The sequence below is a fragment of the Micropterus salmoides genome, unplaced genomic scaffold (genome assembly GCF_014851395.1).
Source record: "Micropterus salmoides isolate LMB-PRFRI ecotype aquatic unplaced genomic scaffold, ASM1485139v1 Ms_hic_scaffold_13, whole genome shotgun sequence".
Classification (NCBI taxonomy): domain Eukaryota; kingdom Metazoa; phylum Chordata; class Actinopteri; order Centrarchiformes; family Centrarchidae; genus Micropterus; species Micropterus salmoides.
The window spans coordinates 3,213,661-3,241,414 of record NW_024040374.1 but is presented as its reverse complement, the minus strand read 5'-3'; the positions used below and the strand labels follow the sequence as shown (position 1 = coordinate 3,241,414).

General features: G+C 41.5%; 1 protein-coding gene across 1 annotated transcript in view; it reads left to right on the top strand.

Annotated features, from left to right (window-relative positions):
- The window catches only part of gmds (GDP-mannose 4,6-dehydratase), a 172,488-nt gene that overhangs the window by 51,092 nt on the left and 93,642 nt on the right, over positions 1–27,754 (top strand). Inside the window, exons 5-7 of the mRNA XM_038715078.1 lie at positions 9,424–9,616; positions 10,712–10,816; positions 20,703–20,830. Coding sequence (XP_038571006.1) covers positions 9,424–9,616; positions 10,712–10,816; positions 20,703–20,830 — 426 coding nt within the window. The remainder of the gene's footprint in view (positions 1–9,423; positions 9,617–10,711; positions 10,817–20,702; positions 20,831–27,754) is intronic.

Below are 27,754 nucleotides of genomic sequence, written 5' to 3'. Positions count from 1 at the left end.
CGACAGAAAAAGAAATGGCAACTATTTTGACAAGCGATTAATCAGTCAAATATTTTAAGCAAAAATTACCAGAATTCTGTGGTTCCAGCTTCTCCAATGTGATTGTGTTTCATACCATTGTCATCTAAATATATTTGGGTTGGGAGGAGGTTGGATTGGGATGCTGGGTGTACAAAGAGTTCTGTCTCCCACCAATAGTCAATATTGGTTTCAACCATGAAGATGATCTTTCCTGAACCTTACCTGAGTAGTTGCCTAAACTAAACAACCAAATGCATCAGTAGGAGAGGAATCTGATGATCAGTATCAATGTGTACTGGGGTTTTACACCTAGGCAATAGGTAACATCTAAAACACTACAGTTCCCAGTAAATCAACTAATAATAATAATAATAATAATAATCTTTATTTGTAGAGCACGTTTCAAAAACAAGTTACAAAGTGCTTTAACAAGTGTAAAGACAATAAAAGGCAATAATACAAAAACAATACAAGATAAAAGCAAGAAAACATTGAAAAGACTAAAATACAAGTTTTAGATAAATATAAAATAAGTAAAATAGAATAAAATAAAAGGGATAAAATAAAGTCAAATAATAATAATAAATAATAATCGGGAAAGGCTCTCCTATGTATGTATGTATGTTTTAAGAAGGGACTTAAAAGAGTTCACTGACTCAGCTGACCTGATTTCCTCGGGCAGGCTGTTCCAGAGCCTCGGGGCCCTGACAGCAAACGCTCTGTCCCCTTTAGTGTTCAGTCGAGACTCTGGAACAGACAACAGACCTCTGCCCGAGGATCTCAAGGTACGTGCTGGTGTGTATGGGACAAAAGGTCAGAAATATAACAAGGCGAGAGGCCATGAAGAGCTTTAAAAGTAATCAATACAATTTTAAATTCAATTCTAAAACATACTGGGAGCCAGTGTAATGAAGCTAAAATAGGAGTAATGTGGTCATATTTCTTTGTTCTGTGAGTGAACGATTAAAACTCTTTTTAACGTGCTATCCAAGCATTAATTCTCCAGGCTTCTAGTTTTTGTTACACCTTCATCTTTCATCTTCAATCCATTACCATTGCTAAATAAAAGGTTTACTAACCATTATTCCCACCTTCTGTTTACTGATGTAAAGAAAAACTTCAATCTCCAAACACTGAGAGGAGCAGCACTGCACTAAGGCTTTCATGTTTGCAAGGGAAAGTGGGTCTATATTTTGGCTTCATAATATAGATGAGTGACACTTCAGTTGAGTTGATGAAAGCGTGGTAATTGATCTGTCTGGTGGTGCGTGGGTTGCCAGGTCGGGTCTAAACCTCTCTCTCCTGGAGGGAATTCAGTCTGTTTGTCTTTGCCCTGTTAACACACGACTGCTCTAATTTCAGTTGGCCTGTAATGTGATGAGTAAAGGTGTAATTGACTGTGGTTTTTCTCCACAAACTCCCACCCATGCTCATGTACACACATGCACACACACACACACACACACACACTCCTATACTAACACACACACTTTCTCTCTCTCCTCTGTCTGTCTGTCTCTATTTTTCTTCTCTTCCATACCTGCCTCTCTTTTTCCTTCTCTGTCGTCTCCACCTCCAGGGCGTCTTAGTGATGTCTTTATTTGGGTGTTTGCGGTTGGCAAGACTGTGCCGGTGTTTCAGTGTTTGACAACATAGTCCACAATAACGAGAAAGTGATGCTTACGGAGGGGCAGTCCAGCTGCTTTCACTAGTTTCTTCAGTAATTTCAGTGGATTCTCAGTTGTGATTACGGTTTACCACAGAGTTCATTAATCTGCCACATCAGTGTTTTACTGTAGTCATGCCTCTAAACAAACAGCAGTGGACCAATCGTTGAGCGATGAAACTTGTACCTTACAGGACATCAAAGGATGTGCTCATACCTTCCCATCACTCATACTCACTGCTCATAATTTAACAATTTTTGGGTAGGTTTTATGATCCCATGCACCCGAAACTTAACTGCAATTTATAGTAATACACAGGGTCCTTGCGGAGAGGACGCCATCTTTTGACGGGATTGTACAGTTTTCAGGGAATTATTTATTATTTTAGTCTGGAAAACAACACAGGATAAGGACAATATGTAATATCCATTATAGATAGAGAATATTTTGAATGAAATATTATTTTTTTGCACCAGCCCCTCACCTGTTACCACATATATCAAGTACTCTGACGACCCTGTTATTGTTAATCTCCTAAAACTCTGTTTTAAGCTATCAAGACTCCATATCTCACCTCAAGCAGTGGTGTTAAAATAATCATCTCCAGGTGAACGTTGCAAAAACAAAAGAAATGTTAATTAACACACCCAACTCCGACAGCACAGCCATATTGTCACCCCCAACCCTACATGCATCAATAATGTAGCTGTAGAAAGGGTGGAGTGCTTCAGATACCTTGGACTCACTCTGGACAATAAACTGAAATTTGATCAACATACCACTAACACTTTCAAACAAAGACTCTCTGCCATCCGTAAACTTAAATCTCTTTCGGTTGCTCCCCACCTTCTACTGCTGCTCTACAAAAGCATAATTCAACCCATCCTTCTTTATTGTTCAATCTGTTATTTTTCACCATACTCACTGTGACCAATAAGAACAAATTTACTCGCATCACAAATAAGGCCTCCTAAATAATTGGTCTCCCCACCCCCAAGCCATTTTAGGGAAAGCACACATAAAAGCACACGACATCATCCTCTCAACACATTTTTCACTCTGCTACCATCAGGACAGAGATATAGTTCCCTGGCCTGGAAACGGGCTCGCTATAGCAGGAGTTTTATCCCGTTTCCCATAACATTACTCAACAAGAGTACTTGATAAGTAAAAGGTATGTTTTCATTTAGGAGTCAATTTGTGTATAAAATGTACTGCATGTTGTTATGTATGTTCATGTTGTGTATATGTGAGGCAATGTACATATAGATTGTGGAAACAAATTTCCTGGAACGGACAATAAAGAATCTAATCTAATCTAAACTTAAGTTTTCATTCCATAAAAGTATTAAACAGAGAAAAACATGATAATGCTTTAATAACATAAAGATAATATTTATAATGTAACCTACATGATTATCAGTGAATCTCCTCAATTCAAATCACTATAGCCATTTTTGTCTCTGTGGTCTTTAGAGATTGACTGGTCTTTTTTATTTTATTTGAATGCACAATAGAACTCTACATTCATGTACCACTGTGTGTGTGTGTGTGTGTGTGTGTGTGTGTGTGTGTGTGTGTGTGTGTATACAGTGCCTTGCGAAAGTATTCGGCTCCCTTGAACTTTTCGACCTTTTGCCACATTTCAGGCTTCAAACATAAAGATATAAAACTGTAATTTTTTGTGAAGAATCAACAACAAGTGGGACACAATTATGAAGTGGAACGAAATTTATTGGATATTTCAAACCTTTTTAACAAATAAAAAACTGAAAAATTTGGCATGCAAAATTATTCAGCCCCTTTACTTTCAGTGCAGCAAATTCTCTCCAGAAGTTCAGTGAGGATCTCTGAATGATCCAATGTTGACCTAAATGACTAATGATGATAAATAGAATCCACTTGTGTGAAATCAAGTCTCCGTATAAATGCACCTGCTCTGTGATAGTCTCAGAGGTCCGTTTAAAGCGCAGACAGCATCATGAAGAACAAGGAACACACCAGGCAGGTCCGAGATACTGTTGTGGAGAAGTTTAAAGCCGGATTTGGATACAAAAAGATTTCCCAAGCTTTAAACATCCCAAGGAGCACTGTGCAAGCGATAATATTGAAATGGAAGGAGTATCAGACCACTGCAAATCTACCAAGACCCGTCCGTCCCTCTAAACTTTCAGCTCATACAAGGAGAAGACTGATCAGAGATGCAGCCAAGAGGCCCATGATCACTCTGGATGTACTGTAGAGATCTACAGCTGAGGTGGGAGATTTTCTTAAAGATATCCATAAAAAGTCTCATTTAAAGTTTGCCACAAGCCACCTGGGAGACACACCAAACATGTGGAAGAAGGTGCTCTGGTCAGATGAAACCAAACTCGAACTTTTTGGCAACAATGCAAAACGTTATGTTTGGCGTAAAGGCAACACAGCTCATCACCCTGAACACACCATCCCCACTGTCAAACATGGTGGCAGCATCATGGTTTGGGCCTGCTTTTCTTCAGCAGGGACAGGGAAGATGGTTAAAATTGATGGGAAGATGGATGGAGCCAAATACAGGACCATTCTGGAAGAAAACCTGATGGAGTCTGCAAAAGACCTGAGACTGGGACGGAGATTTGTCTTCCAACAAGACAATGATCCAAAATCTACACTGGAATGGTTCACAAATAAACCTATCCAGGTGTTAGAATGGCCAAGTCAAAGTCCAGACCTGAATCCAATCGAGAATCTGTGGAAAGAACTGAAAACTGCTGTTCACAAACGCTCTCCATCCAACCTCACTGAGCTCGAGCTGTTTTGCAAGGAGGAATGGGCAAAAATTTCAGTCTCTCGATGTGCAAAACTGATAGAGACGTACCCCAAGCGACTTACAGCTGTAATCGCAGCAAAAGGTGGCGCTACAAAGTATTAACTTAAGGGGGCTGAATAATTTTGCACGCCCAATTTTTCCGTTTTTTATTTGTTAAAGTTTGAAATATCCAATAAATTTCATTCCACTTCATGATTGTGTCCCACTTGTTGTTGGTTCTTCACAAAAAATTACAGTTTTATCTTTATGTTTGAAGCCTGCAATGTGGCAAAAGGTCGAAAAGTTCAAGGGGGCCGAATACTTTCGCAAGGCACTGTATATACGACTTATTGGCTTTTTTTTTTTTTTTTTTTCTATGAAACGCCATGCAGGCATGCAGAGGGAGGCCACGGCTGAATAAATGTAGCTCATATTTATACATCTTTCAAGACACACCAACACTCTGGTATACATGAGCGAGCGAGCACACACGCACACAGACACAGAGTAACATTCCCCAGTTTCAAGCAGGCATTTCAACAGGCCTTGTGTGAGCAGGGAAGAAATGAAACCACTAAACGCGGCACGTATATCCTGTACATTTAGAACCTTTTAAACGGATCACTTTTTTTTTTCGGCGGCAGACCCCCAATGCTGACGGAGCCTGGCTGACTTCCCAGAACAGAACAATATCTGCCAGGTCGACCGAGGGGCCCAGCAGCCACCCCCCAGACACACACACACACACACACATACACACAGTAGTGTACACAAAAGTCTGGCCTTTAAACCGTCAGCGCTCGGGCCCTGCCTTACATAATGACAGAGAATGGAGGCATTAAGGCAATTTGTTTGATTTAAGCTGTCAAGGCGTCCTGGACCCTGCCCCTCTCAGCTGGTTTTGATACCCTGAGTCTGTGTGTGTGTACGTATGGTTGTGTGTGTCACAGACCTCTTCAGTGTTGTAAAAACAAGAGGAATGGAGAGACTCACACACAGACAGCAGGACAGACAGGGGGTCTTGGTGAGGGAGGTACTGTAGTAGCATAAAATAAGGTTGGTGAAGTCCAGGGAGAGGGAGCAGTGACAAAGCAGGGGGAGAAATGTGTGAAGAAGGAAGAGGTTGAGGATGGGCGGAGCTCCACAGTGACGGAGAAAGAGCTGAATGTGGACCTGAGAGAGCTGGGATTATATTACATCTGTCATTGGAGAGGAAATCGGTCTTGTGTGTGTGTGACAGTGTGTGACTGTTCCCTCCCCTTCACTGAACATGAAGGCAGGTATTGTCTGTTTCAGGTTTAGGCTTCATCAGGAGCCAGAACGCTGGCTGCATCAGTCCTGACCTGAACAAGCCCAACACGATGCATTTTCATTTGTTGTTCATTTATATGTTGTTCAAAATTTCCAGTCGACATTTTAGGGAAAATACTGCCCATGCTTTATTTTACTTTTTTTAATACTATCCCTAAACAACATTTTTTACACCTTACTTTCTATAGGAAATATATATATATATATATATATATATTTTTTTTTATTTAACAAAAGAAGCCGAGATTGTCAAATTTTGTCTAAACACAAGTCAAAGTCCAAGAATCAAAGAATAAGTAAACAAGATTACAAATGTGACCTAACATCTTGATGAACATCAGACAATATCTCTTCAGTAAAAATAGTGTATTTGTGAAACTCATTATACTCAGTTGTTTATTCAACTGGTCAAATTTGATTTGTTGAGATTTTGAATTGGATTCTTTTGCACAGCTTACATTACTGTGTCCAACTCAAAAAACATCATAATATACAGTATAGGCTGGTATATAAAGTGTCCCCTCACTTTCTCTTGTAAATGATGTAAATGAAAATGCCAGAATGCAAAGTAAAAGCGTGAGTGGAGCGTCTACGGTAATAACACTGAGCTGTTGAGTGTAATTGAACCTGATCAAACCTGCGCACTCTGTGTGAATGTGTGTTAGGGCATGTGTATGGACTTTGACTGGAATAGAGGCCCAGTGTTCTTTGGTCCCAGCTTTAAATAAGGGGTCTTTATCTGGCCATGTGTGCAGCGCTGGTGTGGAAGCACTAAAGGGCCAAAGCGTTTCCTTCGTACAGACGTGGCTCATGCTGCTTGCTCCAGGTGTGGTGACCACTAACCAGCACGGCTTTTAACCGTCACGCCTGATTTGGAGCCTGAGGCTGTCCTGGCACTCACATAAGCACATGCAGTCCAGGTACACGGTGTCATACACTCAGTCATGGACACACACACACACACACACATATATTTCTAATTTAAACTTAATTTCTCTCCAAGTGTTCATTAAGTTCCTCCACTTTTGGCCCTCAACAGTGGAAACAGGCATTCTGGGAGTTTGAGTTCTTAGTTTGAGGTATAAGCTTCCCTGTTGGCTCTGATGGACTCCAGAAGCAACACATTCCCCTACCACGTTCTCCATCATTTTTGACCCCCACCTCCTTTTAGGAAAGATTTTGGTGACCTTGTGTGAAAGGTGATCTGTAATTGTAGGGGAGAGCGGGGTAAGTTGTCTCGTGTGTAAGTTGTCACACTGCTCATAACTCCAACACTAGAGGCTCTATGTCAGAAATCAAATAGCCATTTTGTGTGGCTTCTTTTTCTATGTTCAACTTCCTGTTCACATGTGGCCAAGGTCACTCTAATCTGAGGTGAGCACAATTTTATTATTTTTTTGCTTCAAAAGTAAAACATTTGCACTTTACATTTTATGTATTCCAACCTTATTAGGTATGAATGTTCAAAATGATAACTTTGCACAAAGTAGAGGAGACAATAACGTATCTTTTGATACTTCAGCTGAAGCGCTATGTTAAGCTAACCTTGAGATTTAGCCAACATTAGCACACATGTCAGTTTGGGGCAAGTTGTCTCAATGACTTTGGGGCAAGTCGTCACACGTGATTACTTGCCCCAGTACAAATAAACACATACAACATGCTCAAAAAACTATGTGAAATTGTGTAATTACCTCTGACACAAGTATTAAATTATACTGTAAATAGAATCTTACACACTGTAGTTTACAGCAGCAGCCTCATGCCTGGACAAGACTGAATTCATGAGTATATACAGTCTTATACCGTAGGCATGTAGTATGTTAGTAGATACAAACACACACACACACACACACACACACACACTACATGATCCAGTTATTAATTTAGTTAGGCAACAAGGGTAGCAGACAAATAAGCTAATTAAATAAATTAATTTGTAATTGCAAGGAGGAATGTATTTTTGAAGGAAGGAAGAAAATTATCAACAGAAGAGAATGACAGTACACCACCTGACGTAATGTTAAAGGCAGTCAGGCAGGTGAAGTTCAAGAACAAATCAATCAGAAGTACAGCTAAGAAAGAAAGAAGACGTTGTTTAAGTGTGTGAAATGCAACAATTGGGCCTGCGATGTTTGCACGTCAGGCCAGGCAATTTATATGTGGCAGAACTGTGACACTAAAGACATGTCTGATTAGTCAGATGTTGTACGCAAAATTCACATTGTTGCATTAGTGTGTTTAAACACCACATCTGTTTAGTTAAGAAGTTATCTGCAGCATTACATTCAATTACCATAGATCTATTTGCACTCCAGAGAACGTTTGACTTTAAAGTTCAAAGAAAGACGTTGTCCACTTAGTGTGTGCTCTGCCAACATTTTTGTTTTGAATTAAATTATGTATTTTCCAAATTCCCTAGGCTTGATTGTTGATTGATTTTTACTTTTAGTTCTGGTTACAATTTGAAATTGAAATCAATATTCACAATTAAGTGTTCTAACTGTTTGATAATCCAATGTGACAACTTACCCAATGCAGTGTGACAACTTACCTGCTGATGATGCACACTTTCTATTCAACAGTCTACAGCTCCATAATGAGATAAGATATGAAGATGTAATGAATACAAAACTTCTGCCCAAGACTTCATTCTTTCATTTGGTTTGACATTTGTACCATTGTGATGTACGGTGCTCAGTAAATATTAGATGGTGTGAAAAGTGTGACAACATACCCCGCTCTCCCCTACACAATTTGTTATTTAACTCAGGCAGTGACCTTGTCAAGTTATTGACTTTGGGTTATTTAATTTCATGTATACTTGGGCAATACCCTTCATTATTTATTTATGGGGGATTTAAAAGGGTATCTCTTGAATTATTATCAAAACTTGAGATCCATTTGCAACGCTGAATCCTGATTGGCTGACATGACAATTCCAGCACCTCTAAATTTAAATATGGCAGCTGGTGGCAGCTTTCCAGTTCAAGACTGATTTAAAAGATTTTAGTACATTTTAATCAATTGAACCATCAAAGTCCAATTTTAATGTTTTGAATATAATTTATATCAAAAGTTGCATATTAAAAGTTGGTTAGTGGTATTGAAAATATATTGGTTTATAAAATAAAAGTTTTAAGTTAGCCATTAAAACGCATGAAAAATAAAAATTATAATATTGTACATAGCTAGTTTTACATCTTTTGAGGCAAATGCACTGCAGATCTGAAGTCACAATTTGCTCTTTCTCCGTCTGAATTCTGATCATTGAAATAAGAAAAAAATTATAATTTAAACATTTTACTTAGCTTACTACTTTTACACAAGTTACTATACACACTGTGTTGCAATGCAAGGCCTAACTGTTGTGGTATTATTTATTTTTCTGCAATTTGATAACTTGAATGTTGTCTTGAATTTGTTTTAAGTTTTGAGCAGTCTTAATTCAAGTCCTCTTTTTGTTACTTAGATACTAAAAGACTAGTCCAGAGTTTAAATCTTAAGTTTGCAGCTCTTTTCTATAGTCATTAAATTAAATATTATGAATGCTTTTGTGTGAATAAATAGAGGACATTTCCTATTAAGATCCCTTAATAATTTCTCAATCTCTTTTTCTCTCTTCCTCTTTCTTAGATCTCCTTTGAATTGGCCGAGTACACCGCTAATGTGGATGGTGTGGGGACGCTTCGTCTCTTGGACGCCATAAAGACATGTGGTCTGACCAACAGCGTAAAATTCTACCAGGCCTCCACCAGCGAGCTGTACGGCAAAGTTCAGGAGATCCCTCAGAAGGAAACCACGCCTTTCTACCCTCGCTCACCTTATGGTAACACACACATACGTAATGTACGATAGATACATGTGGAAACACACGTACCGATTACCTAACATTTTCTACCTTGCACCACTCCTCAAGGCATTGCGTATGGCCATGTAAGGGAATAAAAACAAAGATTGCCGGATACGTCTGCAGCACTTTTTTCTTGTGTGTGTGTTAGAAAGAGAGAGTTGGTGAATAGAGGAGGGCTTCAGTGCTCAGGCAGCGTTTGAGCTCTCCACATACCCTGAGGCCAAATGTCTGATTGAAGACTGGAGTGGCTCTCACTTTAACAAAGACACCTTTATATCCACAGCACTCAGCGCTCACTTTCAGCATACAGTCACACACACACACACATACACGCTGACTGTACACGATCAGGTTTCATGTTCTCTATTGTCTAAATGCTTTCCTCACTGACACTTTCCCCATCTGTCAGCGCTCAATCTGAGGCTGCATGGGAGGTGAATACCATCATGAGGAGGGCTGCTCATCTATTAATTAGACATGGGAAGGGGGATGCGGGAGTAACCCAGGGGACCTCCCTTCACCTCCAGTGTACATCGTGACCTGCGGCTTAATCAACGGGCGCCTCCCTTCGCTTTCTCTGGTATTCCCCTCATCACAGGAGAGGGGAGGAGGAGGAGGAGGAGGAGGAAGATGGTGTGAGGAAACGAGCGGAGAACTTTTTGTACAAGCCTGCTTTTGGTCAATCAGCGGGAGTCTGCGGTTCACGTTCCTGACGGGGAAATATGATCCGTGTTCAACTCTGACATGTAGTGTAGTTATAACAACGGATCTTTCTGTCTGATATGGTCTTTCTGCAGAATTGAAAAGAAAGGATCACTGGTTCTCTGCTTAAATTGACACTCTAATATTGAACCATATTAAAAGCTGCATGAAAGTTTTCTTTGTTGATTAAGTCAATAAAAACATCATCTGAGTGAAAGGTCTGCTTGTGCACTGGTCAAGTCCACAAAGGAACGATTGTGGATCTTTAGAGACTGTTGGGTTTTGTGTGAAGTGATATAAAATTGGTACTTGCTATGCTTTTGTCACTTTGTTTCCTCTGTCCCCGTGTTTTTCCACCTCTCCTCTCAGGTGCTGCGAAGCTGTATGCCTACTGGATCGTGGTGAACTTTCGAGAGGCCTACAACATGTTCGCTGTCAACGGGATCCTCTTTAACCACGAGAGCCCAAGGAGAGGTGAGCGCACAGCATGTAATGCATTCTGCGTTTTCATGTCACCACAAAGTCGTAGTTATTTTGGTTGAGGAAATTAGGTTGTTGCAGCACCTGATAGTAATAGATATTTATTGTCATTGAACATGTACAACAAAATCTAAAACCGTCACTCATGCAGTGGTTGCCTAAAGGTTAGAGAAGTGTCCTCACCGGTTCAATCCCTGGACCGGCAGGAAAATCTGGGTGTGGAAAGTGAACTTGCAGCGCTTGCCCTCCCTCATTTACCAACACTGAGGTGCCCTTGAGCAATGCCATTAACCACGACTGCTCCAGTGGAGCTGCTCAGTGGCCAGCAGATCAGAAGGTGGTGGAGGGCAGCCAGTGATCTTCAGGGCAGTGGTGAACGACTCTCTGAAGCTTTTTCCTCGCTGCTGCTGTGCAGCTGGAAACCACACACTGAAAGAGGAGAAGATTAGAGATCTGGTGTGATCAGGCAGGAGTTGGAAGAAAGTCACATTACTTTATTTAATATAACTTGAACTTTATAATTACACTTACAAATACGTAACAAATAAAGCTATTAATAATACTATTGGTATAGTTTCTTTATAAAAACTTCAATTGTTAACTGACTGTGGGTGTGGGGGAAAGGTACTGACTTACAATGACACCTTTTTGTTAAAGAAATACAAAAGCACATAAAATCTGAGAATTAAATCATACTCTGAGGCTACAACAGACATGTCAAGGTGTATTTTCTGTGTACAAAATTCAAATATTGGTATACAACTAAAAACACAGTTTAAAGCAGTGTTTAACAATCTATTATAAATCCAAACATTGTGAATATATATATATAATATATATATATATATATATATATATATATATATATATAAGGTAATTTAATATTGTACCATGGCGAAAGTGATCATACAATAGCTATTATATAATATTAAAAGTAAATAATTCCCAAAACTGCTGTGGTTTTTATCAGATGGCATGTTTGTGAACTGTTTTGCCAGTAAGGAATGACTTTATCATATCATACATCATAGGTTTTTGTGAAGTTCAGGTTACGTTGTGAAAGAAACTTGACATCTCAAACCACAATAAAGCAGTAAAACAGAATAAACACTTGTTGGATTGTGTAAAAGTATTCAATTACATGCTCTATATAGAGTAATATTCATTCATTATGGGAGCCAGGTTTCTCATAACTACTTGAGACACACACACACACACACACACACACACACACACACACACACACAGATTCTGACATATTGAGTGGGTTGTGGTCACATTTTTAATATGTGCTCTGAGCCCCAAGGGTCGCAGGCGCTGGTTTAACCCGATTTACACGCCACCACGACCCAAAATGAATACCACATGACTTCAGCGCCAGTGTTGCACACAGGTCAGCCGCTCAGGTGTTTATGATTTATCTCCTAATGAAGGCCCTGGCCACGACCCCAGCCAAGGCCAGGGGTCAGCCAGTAAATCCTAATGGGTTACCACAGATAGGTAGGTATGGGAACTGGTATAGTTTGCAGCAAATTCAGCAAAGATGGCGTAGTCGCCATCGAGGTCTTGTTATAAAGAATTTGCTTATCTGGGAATGATGTGTGATTCCGCTAAACAAGTAGAACGGGTTGGATGAAAGGAGGAGTGATGGAGATGAGTAGTGCTGAAGCAGTTTGTTGATCAACAGAAAATAAATCTAAAACAATTAAAATAATTGGTTAATCGGTTGGGTTATTTATCGGGCTAAAATGCCAAACATTTTCTGGTTCAAGAGTCTTAAATTTTTGTATTTGCTGTCTTTGTTAATTGAATATCATTGCCTTTTTTGGACAGTTGGTCAGACAAATAAAAAGCATTTTCAAGACGTCATCTTGGGCTCTGGAAATGTTTTTCTGACATTGTATAAACTTTACAATTAATCAGTTAATCAAAAAATTTAAGTTTACAGCCCTAGAGATAAACAAATGGGCAGTTTGAAAGCCCTGTGAAACTGTGAAATCAGAGATGCTTGTGTTCTTTTCCACAAGTACACACAATGACCTTATAAGGGCAAAGCTTGCTGCCAACTCGATAACACGTCCTTAGCCTTTTGGTCCTTGGTCAGCCTTTTTTTCATGTCTGTCTCTGACTCTGCCTCTATATTTCCATTTTTGCCACACATACTGCTTTCCTTTTTCTTCCTCTGTATTGCTTCATTGTCCATTTCTTACTGCTCCTTTCTCCACAGTCAGCATTTCTCCGGCAGGCCACTGGGTTTAATCCTGCCGCTTCTATTCTCAGAGTTACGGCTGTTGTTGTTCATAAAGCAGGAACGCTGCGCTGTGATGTGGCCAGATGTCCCACGGCTGCCTTGCACAATCCAGTGTGGTGCTTGTGTTGGCTGGATTGGCCAGTGTTTACCCAGGCCCCCGGGGCTCGCCGTGACCCTGCTGCTGCTTCACTGAGGGGGCGTTTGGCCATGCACTCTGTCACCCACAGGAGGGCTTTAGACAGAGGAGGTGGTGCTTTCAAGCTGCACCCCCACCCCCACCCTCCATTCCTTGTTGGAGTGTACGGTTGTGCGTATGTTCTCACATACATCTTGGCGTTGTTAACATCAGATATTAAACAGAGCTGCTTGCTGTATACTCATTTTAAACCCATTAAGCATATTTACCGTCAATTGTTGATAGTTCTCTGAGTTGTAAACTCGATTGAAGTGTTCATCACACACAAGCTGGGTGAACTTAGCAGTTATAACAAGGAAATGCAATGACAATGGCTACCAAGGTAAAGATAAAACTTTCTCCTAACTCAAAACCTTCTTAACAGTTAAAACTACACAAGAAAGTGGCAGAAGTGATTTGGGGAAATTTGGAACACCATCCCTTCGTTTGTTCACGCCCTTGTGGTGAGAGAGATTATGAGAAAGGCTTATTCATTACCTGTCGTTTACGTGCTGCTTGTACCTCTGGATAATTAGTCACTAATAAGGGAGGAAGTCCATGATGTCAGTTTCAGTGGCTCTGTCATCACCACTCTCCTGCACCCCCCTCCCACACACAGGAAAAGCTGTGATGTCATTATCCCAGGGTGCCAGTAGCTATGTGTCTGTGTTTGAGAAAGAAATAGATGTTTGCCTTTTATGAGGGAGTTTTTCCCTTTTAACAACTTGCTGTAATGGCGTCTGCCAAAGTGACCTACCAGTGGTCAATTATCTCCATTGCGCAGTGTGGCGTGTTGGGGTGTGTCACATAGGATGATCTGGTGGCTGCTGGAAATGACTGGAGAGGGAGAAGGGAAGCTTAACTCCAGTACCCCCAGCCTTACTGTCCCTCTGTAGGATTCAACAAGGAGCTCTGTCTCTTACAGCGCCTAGGATGACTTAATCCCTGCAGGAATGCACTTCTGGTTTCTCTTACAGTTCTCGTAAACACCTGACCACTCAACCAATAAACAGCCGATCTCTATTGTTCTGCAGCGAAAGGTCGGAATCGGACAGTCGGGAAGGAAAAATATCCCAGTGGAAATCCAGCGTGAAGAAAAGCAAACAGAAGCCTGCATCTGTCGGCTGGTTCACACCGCGGCTAGCTCGTTTCTGGTTAGCTTAGTTGTTAGCCATAACAAACAGCTCTCACACTGACTCTGAAGAGGGGGATTAGCGTTAGCAGGGGTGCTAAATAGACTCCATATTGCTGTGACACATGAGACAGTGCAGTACTCCACAGCCTATTGGCAAGAGTGATCAGCGGTGAAACCTGTGCAAATAACCAGTTCATATATTTATTTGGTCAAAATATTCAAGAAACATACAGGACCTCAAACACCCCAAAAATCTAATATTGACAATAAAAGACACATCCCAATTTAATTTATAGTTATTAGCTGAGTGTTGATCTAGGGCTTTGCAGTAAATCAGTGCAGTAATATGTTTTGTGTGTATCCGCTGTTGCTACTACTGACCGGCTCCAGTTGGAGGCTAATCCCCTGGTTTATTTGGGGAAGTCTCATCCATCTCTCCACCCTGAGCGCTCTGTGGTTCATGCTTGGCAGTATAGAATAATAAACTGTTATGTTAGGAGAGAAGACCAGTTAGCATTGGGGAAGTTAGAATAGCACTGCCAAAGTCAATGCTGCCCCCTCAAATACTCACATATACAGCCACTTAGCCTCTACGTGCCTTTCTGCTTTCATTGAGGTTGATCCCAAAAGGTGAGATCCCGTGATAGATTTGTAAGAGAATATGTTTTCCATTTATTGGAGAAGTTATTTTTGAAGGAAATCTTCAGATAGGAATGACTCGCTCAGGGGGGCATCAATGGGATTTGGCAGTATCTCGTAAGACTGAACTTGGCGTGGAGCGGGCACTTTTTATTTTTCGGCCTTTCGTCGAGTGTTGATGAGAAAGGGCTGAGTGAGAAGAATCTCAACATCAGCTGAACTGTGGCCAGGTGAAGAGCGCAGTCTGATGCCTCAAAACAGAGCTGATGACAGAGTCCTCTTCTCTCCCAGACATCACGTGCTTGTTGAGGTTTCTACCTTCACTCATCCCCGTTGCCGCCCTCAAATCTGTGTTTGTTGTCCCAGATCACCATGGTAACCAAGAATCTTGTTGACAGAGTGCTGGGTTTGAGCGGTACTAATTGCACCACGAGTTGAGGGCACCCCATCGCCTTTCTCAACCTTTGCCAGATCTTCTATGGACCCTTAAGGAGGACAATTGAGACCTCAAAATTTCACTCTACGGTCATTTGATTTAGTCGCAATACTGGATGCTGCCAGACAATTACGTCTTTGTTTTCGATACTAGGGTTTGCTCTCAGTTCTGCAATGTGGAGGTGGTGCTGTCAGTGTTCAAGCTCAAGGAAAACATGTATCATCTACTCCCCATTCTTTCTTCACACCCTCTTTTTCTTTCCCCACACCTTTGCACACCCTGTCCCATCCATCCATTTTGTTGCATCACACCCAATTTTAAAAAAATGACTTTTTTGTTCTTTGTTTTTGTCTTCGCAACCCCCCAGCTTCATTCCGACCCTCCTCGCATCACATTTCTTTCTCTCTGCACCCTCCCTGTCAGCCCAGTACGAGGGCAGCAGTCTGTCAGGTGTGAATAGACGCTGTGCTGGCGGAGCTGAGCGCATGACCTCTTTTGGATGTAATGCAAATATTCTCCCTTCATCGAGACTCCATAGATCAGTCAGAATGTGAATTGTGCAATAACAGTGATGGCAGACTCTGACAGGTCTTTGGCCAGGGTGGAATTTGGCCAACCCCCGACCTGGGGAAGATTCCTCCTGCAGAATCACTCAGTATCGCTGCAAGTCAGGTTAATTTTGTTCATAACTCAGTACAGATAAAGAAGATGGGAATGAGATGAGGATGCACTCATTTTGACGTAAACAGTGCTACAGGGTCGATCTAAATTGTGAAACGTGTGGGAGTGGAGGTTGCATTTTTCACTTCAAATCTACCGCAAAGCCTTTCACTCCCCTAGGCCATTGCTCAAAGACAGAGTTGGATTATGGGATTTGCAGTTCTGGTTGAACTCCAAAACAGGTGTGTAAACCCTGTGTTGAGGTAACCTAAGGGTTTCTATTACAACTGTGGCAATCAAAATTAAGTCTTGGCTATTTTTTCTTTTTTCTTTAGCTTTAGAATGTAGCCAGTTCAGACAAGCTCGGGATAGAAATGACTCAGCTGTAAAATATCTGGAAATTAGGTAGAATGAGTCTCTGTGTTCAACGTTTTAAAGAGAAGTTGGCAATCTGTCCTATTTTTGGAATGTGTCTCATTAAAACAATCTGCGTTACCAAGTATTTTCAGATTTTTATTAAGAAAAGGAAGAACTTAGTAACATCCTGCAAATCACCTTGGAACTGGTTTACGTGGCAATGCAAAACATACGGCAAGTCTGAAGTTGAAAGAGGAGACTTGGCTTAGGAAGGAAGTGGGTGTTCTACCTGTGTAAATGTAACATAAAATATCAGTTTGATAAATGTCTGATATGATGCAAGACTTGAATTCACTCCGCTTTTTCCAGAGCGAATGAGCCATTTGGCTGAGCCGTGACTGCACATTATGACTTCAGAATAAATGTTACAGAAGAGTGATTTGAATAAATCACACTGCGGTTGAATCTCAATTAGTAAATGCTCATAAATACGCCCACAGACAGGAATATAAGCGAGTGTTAGTCAGACATCTTGAGGTCTGAGTGTGTAAGGGCTGGGCCGTCACACAGTTTGAAGACAGACTTCATAAGTCACCTTTCTTTAGCAGCATGGTTCTAACAACAGAATCTGTTGAGTAACCAAGGCCAGTCAAGCCAAAATCCCCTCAAACCCACAGTCTCCTCCCTGACTCTCCCACACCCGAGCCCCCAGCTGACAGCTCCCGTCCCCATCCTGTCTGGGCCCACATGGCCTGGCTCTGGATGGGAGACATCTCTGCACATTTCTCCTCACCCTCCTCCTCCTCCTTTTTCTCCCCATACTTAAGCCCAGCTGTGCCAACGAAGCCCGTGTGTTACGTGTTTCCTGTCACTTCTCTGGCCAAAAAATTAAAAGGAATGATGAAAAAAAAAAAAAAAAAAAAAAGAAAAGAAACGGTTAAGTGAGAATGAGAGAGAGAGAGAGAGAAAGAGATTGAGTGTCCGTTTCTGGCATGGGTTTTGCTGTCTGCTCAGTTTTCACGGCCCATGGTTTTATTAGACTTTCCGCCGGGCAAGGTTAAACGGCCACCACTGCCCTGTTTGGGCTCGAAACCTCCTGTTAGTCCCCCTGGCTCCCCTCGCCTGCCTCCACTCCCTCCTCCTGGCTGTCCTGCGGTGCCGCTGCCAGTAAAGGAAACACATTAACACCCTGGCCAGCAACAGAGCAGGCTTTGTCCACAGCCAGGCAGACCGGTCCATTAGGCCCATGCTCTAGTCCACACCGCAGCAATTAGAGCAGACAGGGAGCAGAGCCACTCCAAACAGAGGTGTGAGCTTTACAAGGAGACTACAGGTGTGCTTGGGGGGAAATAATGCACTTTATTACTGATTGGGTGTACAGTGCTACACTGGATCCCTCTGCCACTTTTTTAAGAGCCAACTCGGCTCTGCAGAGTTTTGACAACCTGTGTTTAACCTGCAAACTTGAGTTTCCCTTGGATGTTGGATGAAATCAAACCCCTGCCTTCCAATTTACCGTAGTTACCAATCTGGGCTAGTGTTGCATAGCCTTGCTTCACTGGGTTGTAACATTATAATATAGTGAGCTGCAACTAATGAAAATGTATCATGTAATACATGGATTATTTTTTGATGAACAATTAAATCTAGAAATGTAATAACCAATAGTGGGAATTATACTTCAAAATTTTCCAGAGCCCAAGATAAAATTGTGGGCTTATCAGACAAACAATCAGAACCTTCAAAATATTTAATTTACAGTGTTATTAAATAGAGAAACAAAATAGAACAAAAGCTGAATATAGCAAAAAGTGGAATGTGCGCACAAATGTGCTCAAGTTGTGTGCCCAATGTAAACTCAAAGACATAAAACAAGAAAAGAAGGCTTTAAATCGTGTTGCAATGTTTAAAGCAGCAAATACTGACATTAGAGAGGGTAACGCATCACATGTTTGACTCTTATTGGCCCAAATACTTGAATCGATTATTAAGTTGTGAGACTAAGGGAAACCGGTTTAAAATAAGAACAGTCAAAATCGAAGCTGCAGAAGCTAAGAAAATACTTTTAGCCTCTAGTATGGGTCAAGATTTCTTTACCTTTGATAATCCAACTTGATAGCATCTTTTCATTAGACTGTTACACAGGCTCTCAGTTAAAAAGCTCAAGCAGAGATAACTTTGATGACGTCACAAGGAGCTGTTTTCTCAGACTTTCTCAGAAGTTTCTTTGGAGCCACATTCTCCATGACTAATCAAATGATCGTGTGTAAAATCTATGGAGTTCCCCTTTAAAATAGTTGCCGATTCATGTGTCTGTCCACTGACCAATTGCTTAATCATTTGAGTGCTGGATATATGACATAGGACGGTTGTATGTAGCTGCATGGTAAATAACCCACATCCTTGGATGAGCCTTTCTAACTGATGTGGATGAGAGTGAAGCTGACAGCCATGGATGTGTCTGATGAATAATTAACATTTGACTACAGTTAGCAGGAGCAGTGGTACCTGCCAGAACAGATGACCTGCCAGGTTAGAGAACAGCCCCGGGGCCATATGAGACAATGAAACAAGTCAGGACGGGGTCTGACATCGGAGGGGGTTTCCACCACAATTTATCTACGCTTTGTAGACACATGCTATTTCTTAATAAACTTGTGATTTATATTGATTCACAAAATTCAGAATAATAGATTGATTTTGAGATCGGATTTCATAAATATTTTTTTTAAATCGGTGCTTGTGGTGTGATCCAGAGAAAGTCTGAAGACTGTATAGAGCCCCATTTAAACTTGATTAAACTCCAGCTCAACATGGCGACAAAGCAGCGTTGACATGGGGGCCATGTGACCTGCTACCAACACACAACATGCTATATTTTCTCAAATAAGCGTGTCTAACCTTCTCTGGTCTGTTTTTGCTCAGCCTGCCCAGGGCTGTCGCTTTCCTATGAAATAATTACTACAAATTTGGTGCATTCGCATGATTGGGTTCATGGGATTTTCCTGTGTCTAAATGGAGGCTCTGCTCCATGTCAGGGCAACAAGGATACAGTGTCGAGACAGAGCTGCTGTATTTTGACCAGGACAGGCTCAGAGCTAAAAGGCAACATTCATCCCAGACATGATGAGTTTAAAAAACAGCATGTAGGAGCTCTTAAGAGGTCTCCAAGAGGTTCACGCAAGGTTGTGGGAGATTTAAGCATGGTAGAGATGTTGTGTGGGCTAAAAATAGCCAAGTCTTTGATGCAAGCTTCAAGCTTTCCTTTGAAATTATATTTTCAAATATCCCCACATATCTGCCGTATTGGCTTTTGTACATAAGACGCAAGACTTTAGCCAGAGCTAAACCTACAAGCTCTAATAAGCTGTTTCAACTAAGATGGTGGCATAATCAGACATGACACCCTAAAATTTAGCGTTGATTTCCATCATTATAATGCTGTGTTTGGGTTGGAGGTCTGGTGCATTTATTTGCAGGCTCTCTTCACAGGCATCTTTTCAGAGAAATTGACACCAGCCCTCAGTGTCCCGCCAAAACACCCAAAAACATCTCTAACCCTTCATAGCGGCACAGAAATAGTCATTAGTAGCCCATTAGTTTTCCCACCGATAATATCGCCACGTGTTTCGGCTCGGAATGAGGAGCACCGCTGGGTGATCTGGCAGATGAATTTGCTGTTGGATGTGGTGATTCTGGACTGGACATTGCACCAGCAGAGCCAGGGTGGTCCTGTTTGGTTGTCATTTTTCTGTGGAACTTGCCTGTTCCTTATTTGGTGTTGACAGAGTGATGGGCTGAGATTTGTCTTGGCATCTTGCCAATGTGACACTGAAACAGTGAATTAGACAGGAAAATGAGAGAGGAGAATCTAAAAGGATCTCGTGGCTGTAATGTGAGGTTGTAATGAATTGATTTTACTTGGGGTGGCTTTTTGCTTGAGTTTTTGCTTTGGCTAAAGAGGACTTGGAGCATTAGTAGAGGTTTGGAAGGCTGTGTATGTGTGTGTGGTGATACAGTGTTATGTAGACATTTTGTGGGGATCTCTAAACTCCGTCCTCAACGTGGAGGCCTAGATTTCACTTATCTGCTCTTTTTTTTCTGCATTTCTGACTGTCTATGTTTGTATGTGTTGGACCTAGCTAAACCTCTGTAATATTTATATCCTGTGTGAGCTGTAATTGAATTCAGAAGATGCCAACAAAGCATTTTTAATGTGTGTTTTAGGTTCAAACTTTGTGACGCGTAAGATCAGCCGTTCTGTGGCAAAGATTCACCTTGGCCAACTGGAGAGTTTCAGCCTGGGCAACCTGGACTCCAAGAGGGACTGGGGCCATGCCAAAGACTATGTGGAGGTAAAGCACACACAACCATAACCACACACAAGCCTAAAGAAATAGACACAAACTGTGTGTGCACTGCTTCAGAGTTGAACAGGGTTCAGATGTGCACATAGCATTAACAGGGCATGTTTTCCCAGATCATTTGAGGCCGCAATATGCGATCTGCATGAAGCCTTCTATGATTCTTTGCCAAAAGAGAAACAGAGATAGAGAAAGGGGGGTGGCAGGAGGAGAGAGAGAGGGCCTCATGCTGTGAGGCCACAGACTGCACTCTGGTTTCCCACAACTCACCCATGTCCCAGATCCCTTCAGGCCCCCATCACCATTCCCCAAACGCCCGCAGAAGAAAGAGAGATATTAAGAGAACGCTGCGTCCTGGGGACGATGACAGAAATATGGTGTTTGTGTTAACGTAATGGTGCCAGCAGCAAGCAGAGAAAGGAGTGGGGAGATGAAACGAAGAGTGGGGTCGTCCAGGAGCAGACTCAGTGTTTCTGAATGTCTGTGTTTTTCCCCCTGTGCATGTGTGTGTAAGGAAGCGCACATTCCTATGTATGTGTCACAGTGTGTGATAGGTTAAGGTCGGAACACGTGTGTGTGGCTGTTGAGATGAAAGACTCGACGGGTTGCCATGTCTGACAGCAGACCCCTCACTGCTGGCCGTGTTATTATTAGGAGGTGAGGGTGGTGGGGGGCGCTCTTTGAGATGGGAGTGGGGGTGAGGAGGTTACACCGGGGATCCTCGGTTTAACTGTAGATCATAGTGTGGGGTCACTTTGTCAGAGCAAAATGGGAGTGAAGCAGCCGCTCACGCTGTTAAGGCGGGGCGCGGATGCGTCGATGGCGTCAGTGAAGCATCAGTCACTACCTGACACAAAAAGACTTCTTTCAGTCATATCCATATTTTAACCACACTAAATAATTTTTGCCTCCTGTGGTAGGAAGTCGGAGTTGAATTGGGATTACTAAAATGGAAGCACAAAACGTTTGTTGTTTTTGAAAAAAACGGATGGATTTCACATGTGAAAAAATAAAGGACGGTGTACCTGTATAAAATGCCTCAATGCGATCTAAAAATCTAAAAAGTGATGTAAAAGTCCACTAAATTTTTCTCAGACAGATAAAAAGTGCTTTGACGATGTTTCAACTTGAGTAAACAGTTTACGTTTGACCCTACGTCTTGAACGTACAGAAACGAGAGGATAAAGGTACAAAACTGGAGAAAATTTAAGTTGTGAGAAGCAGTCACTTTGGTGTGAATAAAGTCAAAATATGAGTGAAAGTGAGTTTGTTTTGCATTGAACTCTCTTTAGTGAATTATGAGTGCAAATAATCAGAGAATGTTTAGTATTTTGTTGGTATTTAGCATGGAAAACTGACAATCAAATTTTTTATATTTTAACCCAATGGCCATAAAATAAACTATTTTATTATTTATGCATCCAAGTGACTTTAATGATGCTATTTAGAGAAGTATTGATTATTATTATTATTATTTTTTTTTACATTAAATTTACAATGAGGAAAAACTGCTTCCAGAACCTGTGGCTCTGCCCACTTTGCTACTATGTGAAACAACAAGACTGGTTCTCAATCTCAAATAAAATTCGGGTTGTTGGGTCACATTCAGCAGGTTTCTTCATCCTGTTATGTCTGACTGACCACTTTTGTACCTAATATGTAGTACGTGCAAGCCTGTGTTGCTGCATTCGCCTGTCCAGGGCACCCGGGCTTGAGACGCTCCAGGTTTCCTGTGGGAACGGTTGACATTCCAGTTCTGGGGAATCGGGCACCTCCTCGCTGTGCTTCTCCAGTTTCGGAAAGGCGGATTTTCGGGAAGCCAAACAGAAGCTCGAGGTGCTGAGGGGAACTGACGGAGGTGGAGGACGAGGAGGAAGGGGGAGAAGATGAAGGCAGGAGGAAAACAGACATGTGTTTGTGAGACGTTTGTACATTATGCATAAATAAAACATCTCTCCTGCTGAAAGTTCACCCCGCCCTGCAGACCATCAAAGGCCGTGACTGTCACCACGACCCACTCTCTGCCTCTCTCTGAACACTTTAAAATATCCATCCAGCCAGCGTCAGCACTGTGTTACCATGGCAAAGCCAAACAACTGGCAATTTGTAAACAGAACCATGTGTGTCTGCTTTAGGCTGACAACTCCCTCTCTCTCTCCCTCTCTGCACCCCACCCAGGACAGGGAAATTGCTTGTAATTGGCTGTAGATGGATTGCGGGTGGCAGGAGGGGCGTGCTGTGTGTCTGCTCTAACGACGTCTGAAGGCGTGCGGCTGGCTGGGCATCATCTCATCCGGGTATCGGATGTCTGTCCCAGGCAGGCAGACAGACCTGGAGCTACCCAGCTACTCTCAATGGAGTCTTTATTATTATTATGGTATTATGGAAAAGATGCTGGAAGCTGAATGCTTTAGTATAAAATCGACAGATAAAATAGTTTAAATCTTCCTGATCTCTTTTTCCTCAAAGGGGTTAAGCTTTGGACTTCTTCAGTTTGTAATGGTGTTTGAAACATTTGGCTGCCCTTTTTTTGAGTGCGGTTTTCTGGGATTTTGCGAGAGACAACACATTTCTGAATTTGAGCACGCAAAGGAGAAAAGGAAACCCACAGCAATCACTTACTAAAGACTTTATCTGAGCAGATAAATTATGTTTGAGTTTGCCATCTTTACTTTCCTCCCTGCTCCTTCCCCTCCTCCCAGCCTGTGCCCCCACCTTGAGTTGGCCCATGTTGGGTACAGCTGTTTCGAGCCCCCCCTTCACCTCCTCCCCTTCTGGCTGCAGTGAGCCATTTCCTGTGCAGAGAAGAGGACTGGCTGGGAGGGAGCAGGAGCAGAAGTTAGCCTAGTGGTTTTGGCCCTTTCTCTCCCCTCCGGCTCAATCCTGCCTCACTTTGTCTTTTTGTCTGTTTCCTCTCCTGCCTTGTGTTTTTTTTATTTTTTTATTCTTTATGTCCCTCCCGCCTCTTTTACTTTAACCTTTCTGGTGTTTTGTGCTCTTGAAAAGCTGCGTCACTAGATCAGTGCCACACCAAACTGTTGCTCCCTCTTGTCCGGCTCTCATCCACCCAGTTACCAGCTATTTCCCTTTGACATCCAAAAATTGGCTCTTATTTTTCCCCTGACTGGAGCTGGCGTTGCTGTTCTCGCTGCTGTAGCAGGGCAGAAACTATTGCCAGATGAGATGTGGCTGACCTGCTGACACACAGTCCAGACAACCCCTCCTCCCTGCTCTTGTCTTATTCGCATATTTATTTTCATAATATAATTACCTGTGAAATTCTGGTCTTTGAAAGGTGTTTTTTGCGGTCTTACAGTGTGTGTGTGGTTGCCCCTGTGTGGCGGTAGCTGTCTGATTCCTGGCATTGTGTGGAGGCAGCAAGGTGACAGGACAGCCCTGATGGTGTCATTTTTCACCTCCTTTATTTTTCTTATCCTTTTTTTTGCTGCCGCAGCTGCCTCTCTGTGCAGTAATGGTTACAGATGAGGCTAATTAGCCAATCACAGCGCAGATCAGGGCCAATCACAGATGATTGATGAGAGCTTGGGGCCATTCATCACATGTTTTTGGCCTTGGAGGTGACAGCAGGGCAGGCTCAGGAACAGGGTACAGTAAGCAAGACATTTACATCTACATTTTGAACATTTTGCTGAGGCGCTTATCCAGAGCGACTCAGTTTGCAAAAGGGCCTCATTATCTTTCCAAAAGACATTTTGACAGGACTTGATCGTTGAAGGACATTGAATGTTGTGGAGGTCAGACATAAGATGTCTTATTTTTGGGAGCGTGTTTAAGCCCGACAGGTTTGATGTTTTGTACCTTAAGATAAAAATTTGGGGTTCATCACGACTTAACAAATCCAAGTATTCTACCACTTTATACAGCTAATGTTTAATTCATTTCAGTTGGCCACAAAGCCAAGCTGATATAATTGTTGGTACTGACAGCACAGTTCCAACTTTGGCTGCAACGGCAGATTATTTTCATTATCAATGACTGCGTTGATTATCTATCTCAGCTTCCTTGAGTCCATGGTGATGTCTTTTATAATGTCTTGTTTTGTCAGACCAACAAAACCCCAAAATATTTAGCGTATAATCATAGAAAAATAACAAATATTCACATTGGAGAAGCTGAAACCAGAGATTCTTGGCATTTTGGCTTATAAAATGAGTCAGAATGATAATACATTATCAATTTTCTGTAGTTTGATTGATTGATTAATTGACATTTACTTATACATTGAATAATTGTTGCATTTGTAAAGCATCACATTGGCTAATATCACATTACAGTACACAGTACAGATACAACACATGATTTTGACACTTTCAGCCCTGTGCTGCATATTTACTGGCTGCTGTAGGATTCAAATGTGTGCAGTGAAACTTATAAAGGCTCACTAGTTTACGTTGCCCTGTTGCAGAGGGCGCTGTCCCCTTGCTATACTGTACGTGTACTCTGTGGTATAGATTACTATGTTAAATGTGTTCCTGACCTGGATCTTTACAGCAGTGATTCAGGGAGCTGATAAATACCTTTGCCTGCTCTGTAAGGTTTTAATAAACACAGCTGGAGTGGTAAAGAGCTAAAATGGGAGCTAATGGGGCAGAGGAGAGGGAGCGTTAGGTTTCATCACCAAAACCTCCTGACTACAACTACAACTCTCTGACCCCTCACCTTAATAATGTCATCTCTTGAGATTTGTGTGTGTGTGTGTGTGTGTGTGTGTGTGCACGTTTATGTTTTGTGTGTGTGCTCTGCAGGGGGTTAGACCGAGTGTAGATCATTTAGTGTGAGAGAGACTGACAGAAGCTACTGTCATGTTGATTTGGCATCCCACACAAGCTGGATGAATAAACGACAGCAGCTGTGTGTGTGTGTGTGAAGGGTTTATAGTGTTAATTGCAGGTGAAATTCGACCCATGGCCTTGCAGCAGCTCAATAAACTGGGGTTTGCCCCCCTGTGGCTCGGAGCAATAAAACCTCACTGAACCTCCAGCAACCTCATTCACTCACACACACACACACACACACACACTGGGCTTATTTCACCAACATGTACATTTACAGGGCATGATGGCTTCACATAACAAAAATATTTAATGTCTTTTTTAAGCACAGATAAAGGATATCTGATCCCTGGTTTGGTTCTCAGAGCCATAAAATTATATTTGGAACAGATATACATTTCAGTGGTTCTCGAGAGTACTTCTTGGATTTTAATTAATAGTTAATGCTTATAATCTCTCTGATTTTATATTTATCAAGTGAAATCCTTAAGGTGCACAGAATTATAAATATTATTATTGCAGTTTTGTTTTTTTTTGTTTGGCATTAGCACGTTTCAATATTTTATTATCTTTGCAATAGAAATGTTTTGCAAATTCTATTTTAAAAATGTTCATAGAAATACCCATACCTTTTTTTGTTTTATACAACTGGATAGACTTATTGTGCTGTGCTTCTTCACTGTTTTGTCAAGTAGGTGATTAAACAAATCACCTCTTTATTTCTGCATTAATTATTCCTTGTGCATATTTGAATGTAAGCGATCAATACACGTGTGGGCTGAGGCTTTGCATTGAAACTTAGTTGTGCTGTTTTTGATTAAAACATGACAGAAGAGAGTTTCACTCAAACAGAGAGAGAAGAGGCACAGGAGGTGAGATTTGATGATAAGAGTAATGAATTGGATGAGAGTCTTAAAATAGATCTCCAGGGAGGCGCTCTTGACCCATCTGGGTCCAAATCCTAAATCATCATCAAACATGGGGTGAGTATTTACTGTGGCATCATACCAGCGTTACAGAGAAGAGGTTCAGAGGGAGTCAGAGAGCCGCAATACTGAGGATTTTTACAGTCCAGATAATTTAGAGCTGAGGGAAGATAAATGGAGAAAGATTTTGTAAAACTGACTCCCTCTTGCTGCTTTAACAATAGAAGAGCAGATAACAGACAGATCTATGACTGTAGAGATTTTGTGAGTAGGGTTACACTGAGTATCTGGGGTTTTGTGTGTTCCTGTATGCATGTGTACGGGGCCAAAATTTCATCAGGAGCATCTGCAGCTTTACAATCAGAAACCTGACCCAGGAGCTTTCAGGGGTTTTCAGGGAACGTCTGTCTTTTTTTTCCTCTCTGTTCCTGTTCTGTTCATTTTTTTCTTACCCCTCAGTTTAATCCCCAGTAAGTATTTGGCAGTACACCTCTGGGTGATTGGCGGGAAGAGTTGGATCGAATCTGTGATTGGCTGGATTACAGCTGGTGAAGGGAATGACGGTGAAGGGTTACTGGAGGTTGTGTTAATTTGAGAGATTTCTACAAATAAAATCAACATTACTCTGTTCCTACCGGCAACATGGCAGAGGTAACCCAAAACTTGTTTTATTGGGATTTGATTGCTGCAGTGTGAACAGTCCTTCAGTTAGAACTTGACAGTTTTCTGTTATTCTTATTCAGTGCTCCATATTGTGCTGTTTCCTGCAATTGGTAAACTACATCCTGTGATTAGTTGTGATATGTAGGCATTTTTTTGGTTCACCTGCTGTGTATTTATACACTTTTGTCTTATTTGTACCTCAGTGGTTATCAAGTTTATGATTGCAGCACCTTTAATTCATATTTGAGCCTGAATCATGTTGATGATTTGACATTGATTTCAAATGTACAGAAGTTAATTTTGCAACTATTTATTTTTTTAATATAATGGTTTGCTCTTGGAAATAATTTGATTGGAGATGGTTTTTGTTCATTCGTTTTAGGAGAACAAACCCTCCTCATCCATACTATTCTACTGTGAGTTGCTTGAGAGTAATTTGTTTATTTTTTAAGAAAGACCATCTCCTCATCTGTTACTTGTTTCATGACACATAAGGGGCTTTAAATAATCTTCTAAAAAAAGAGGACCTTTAT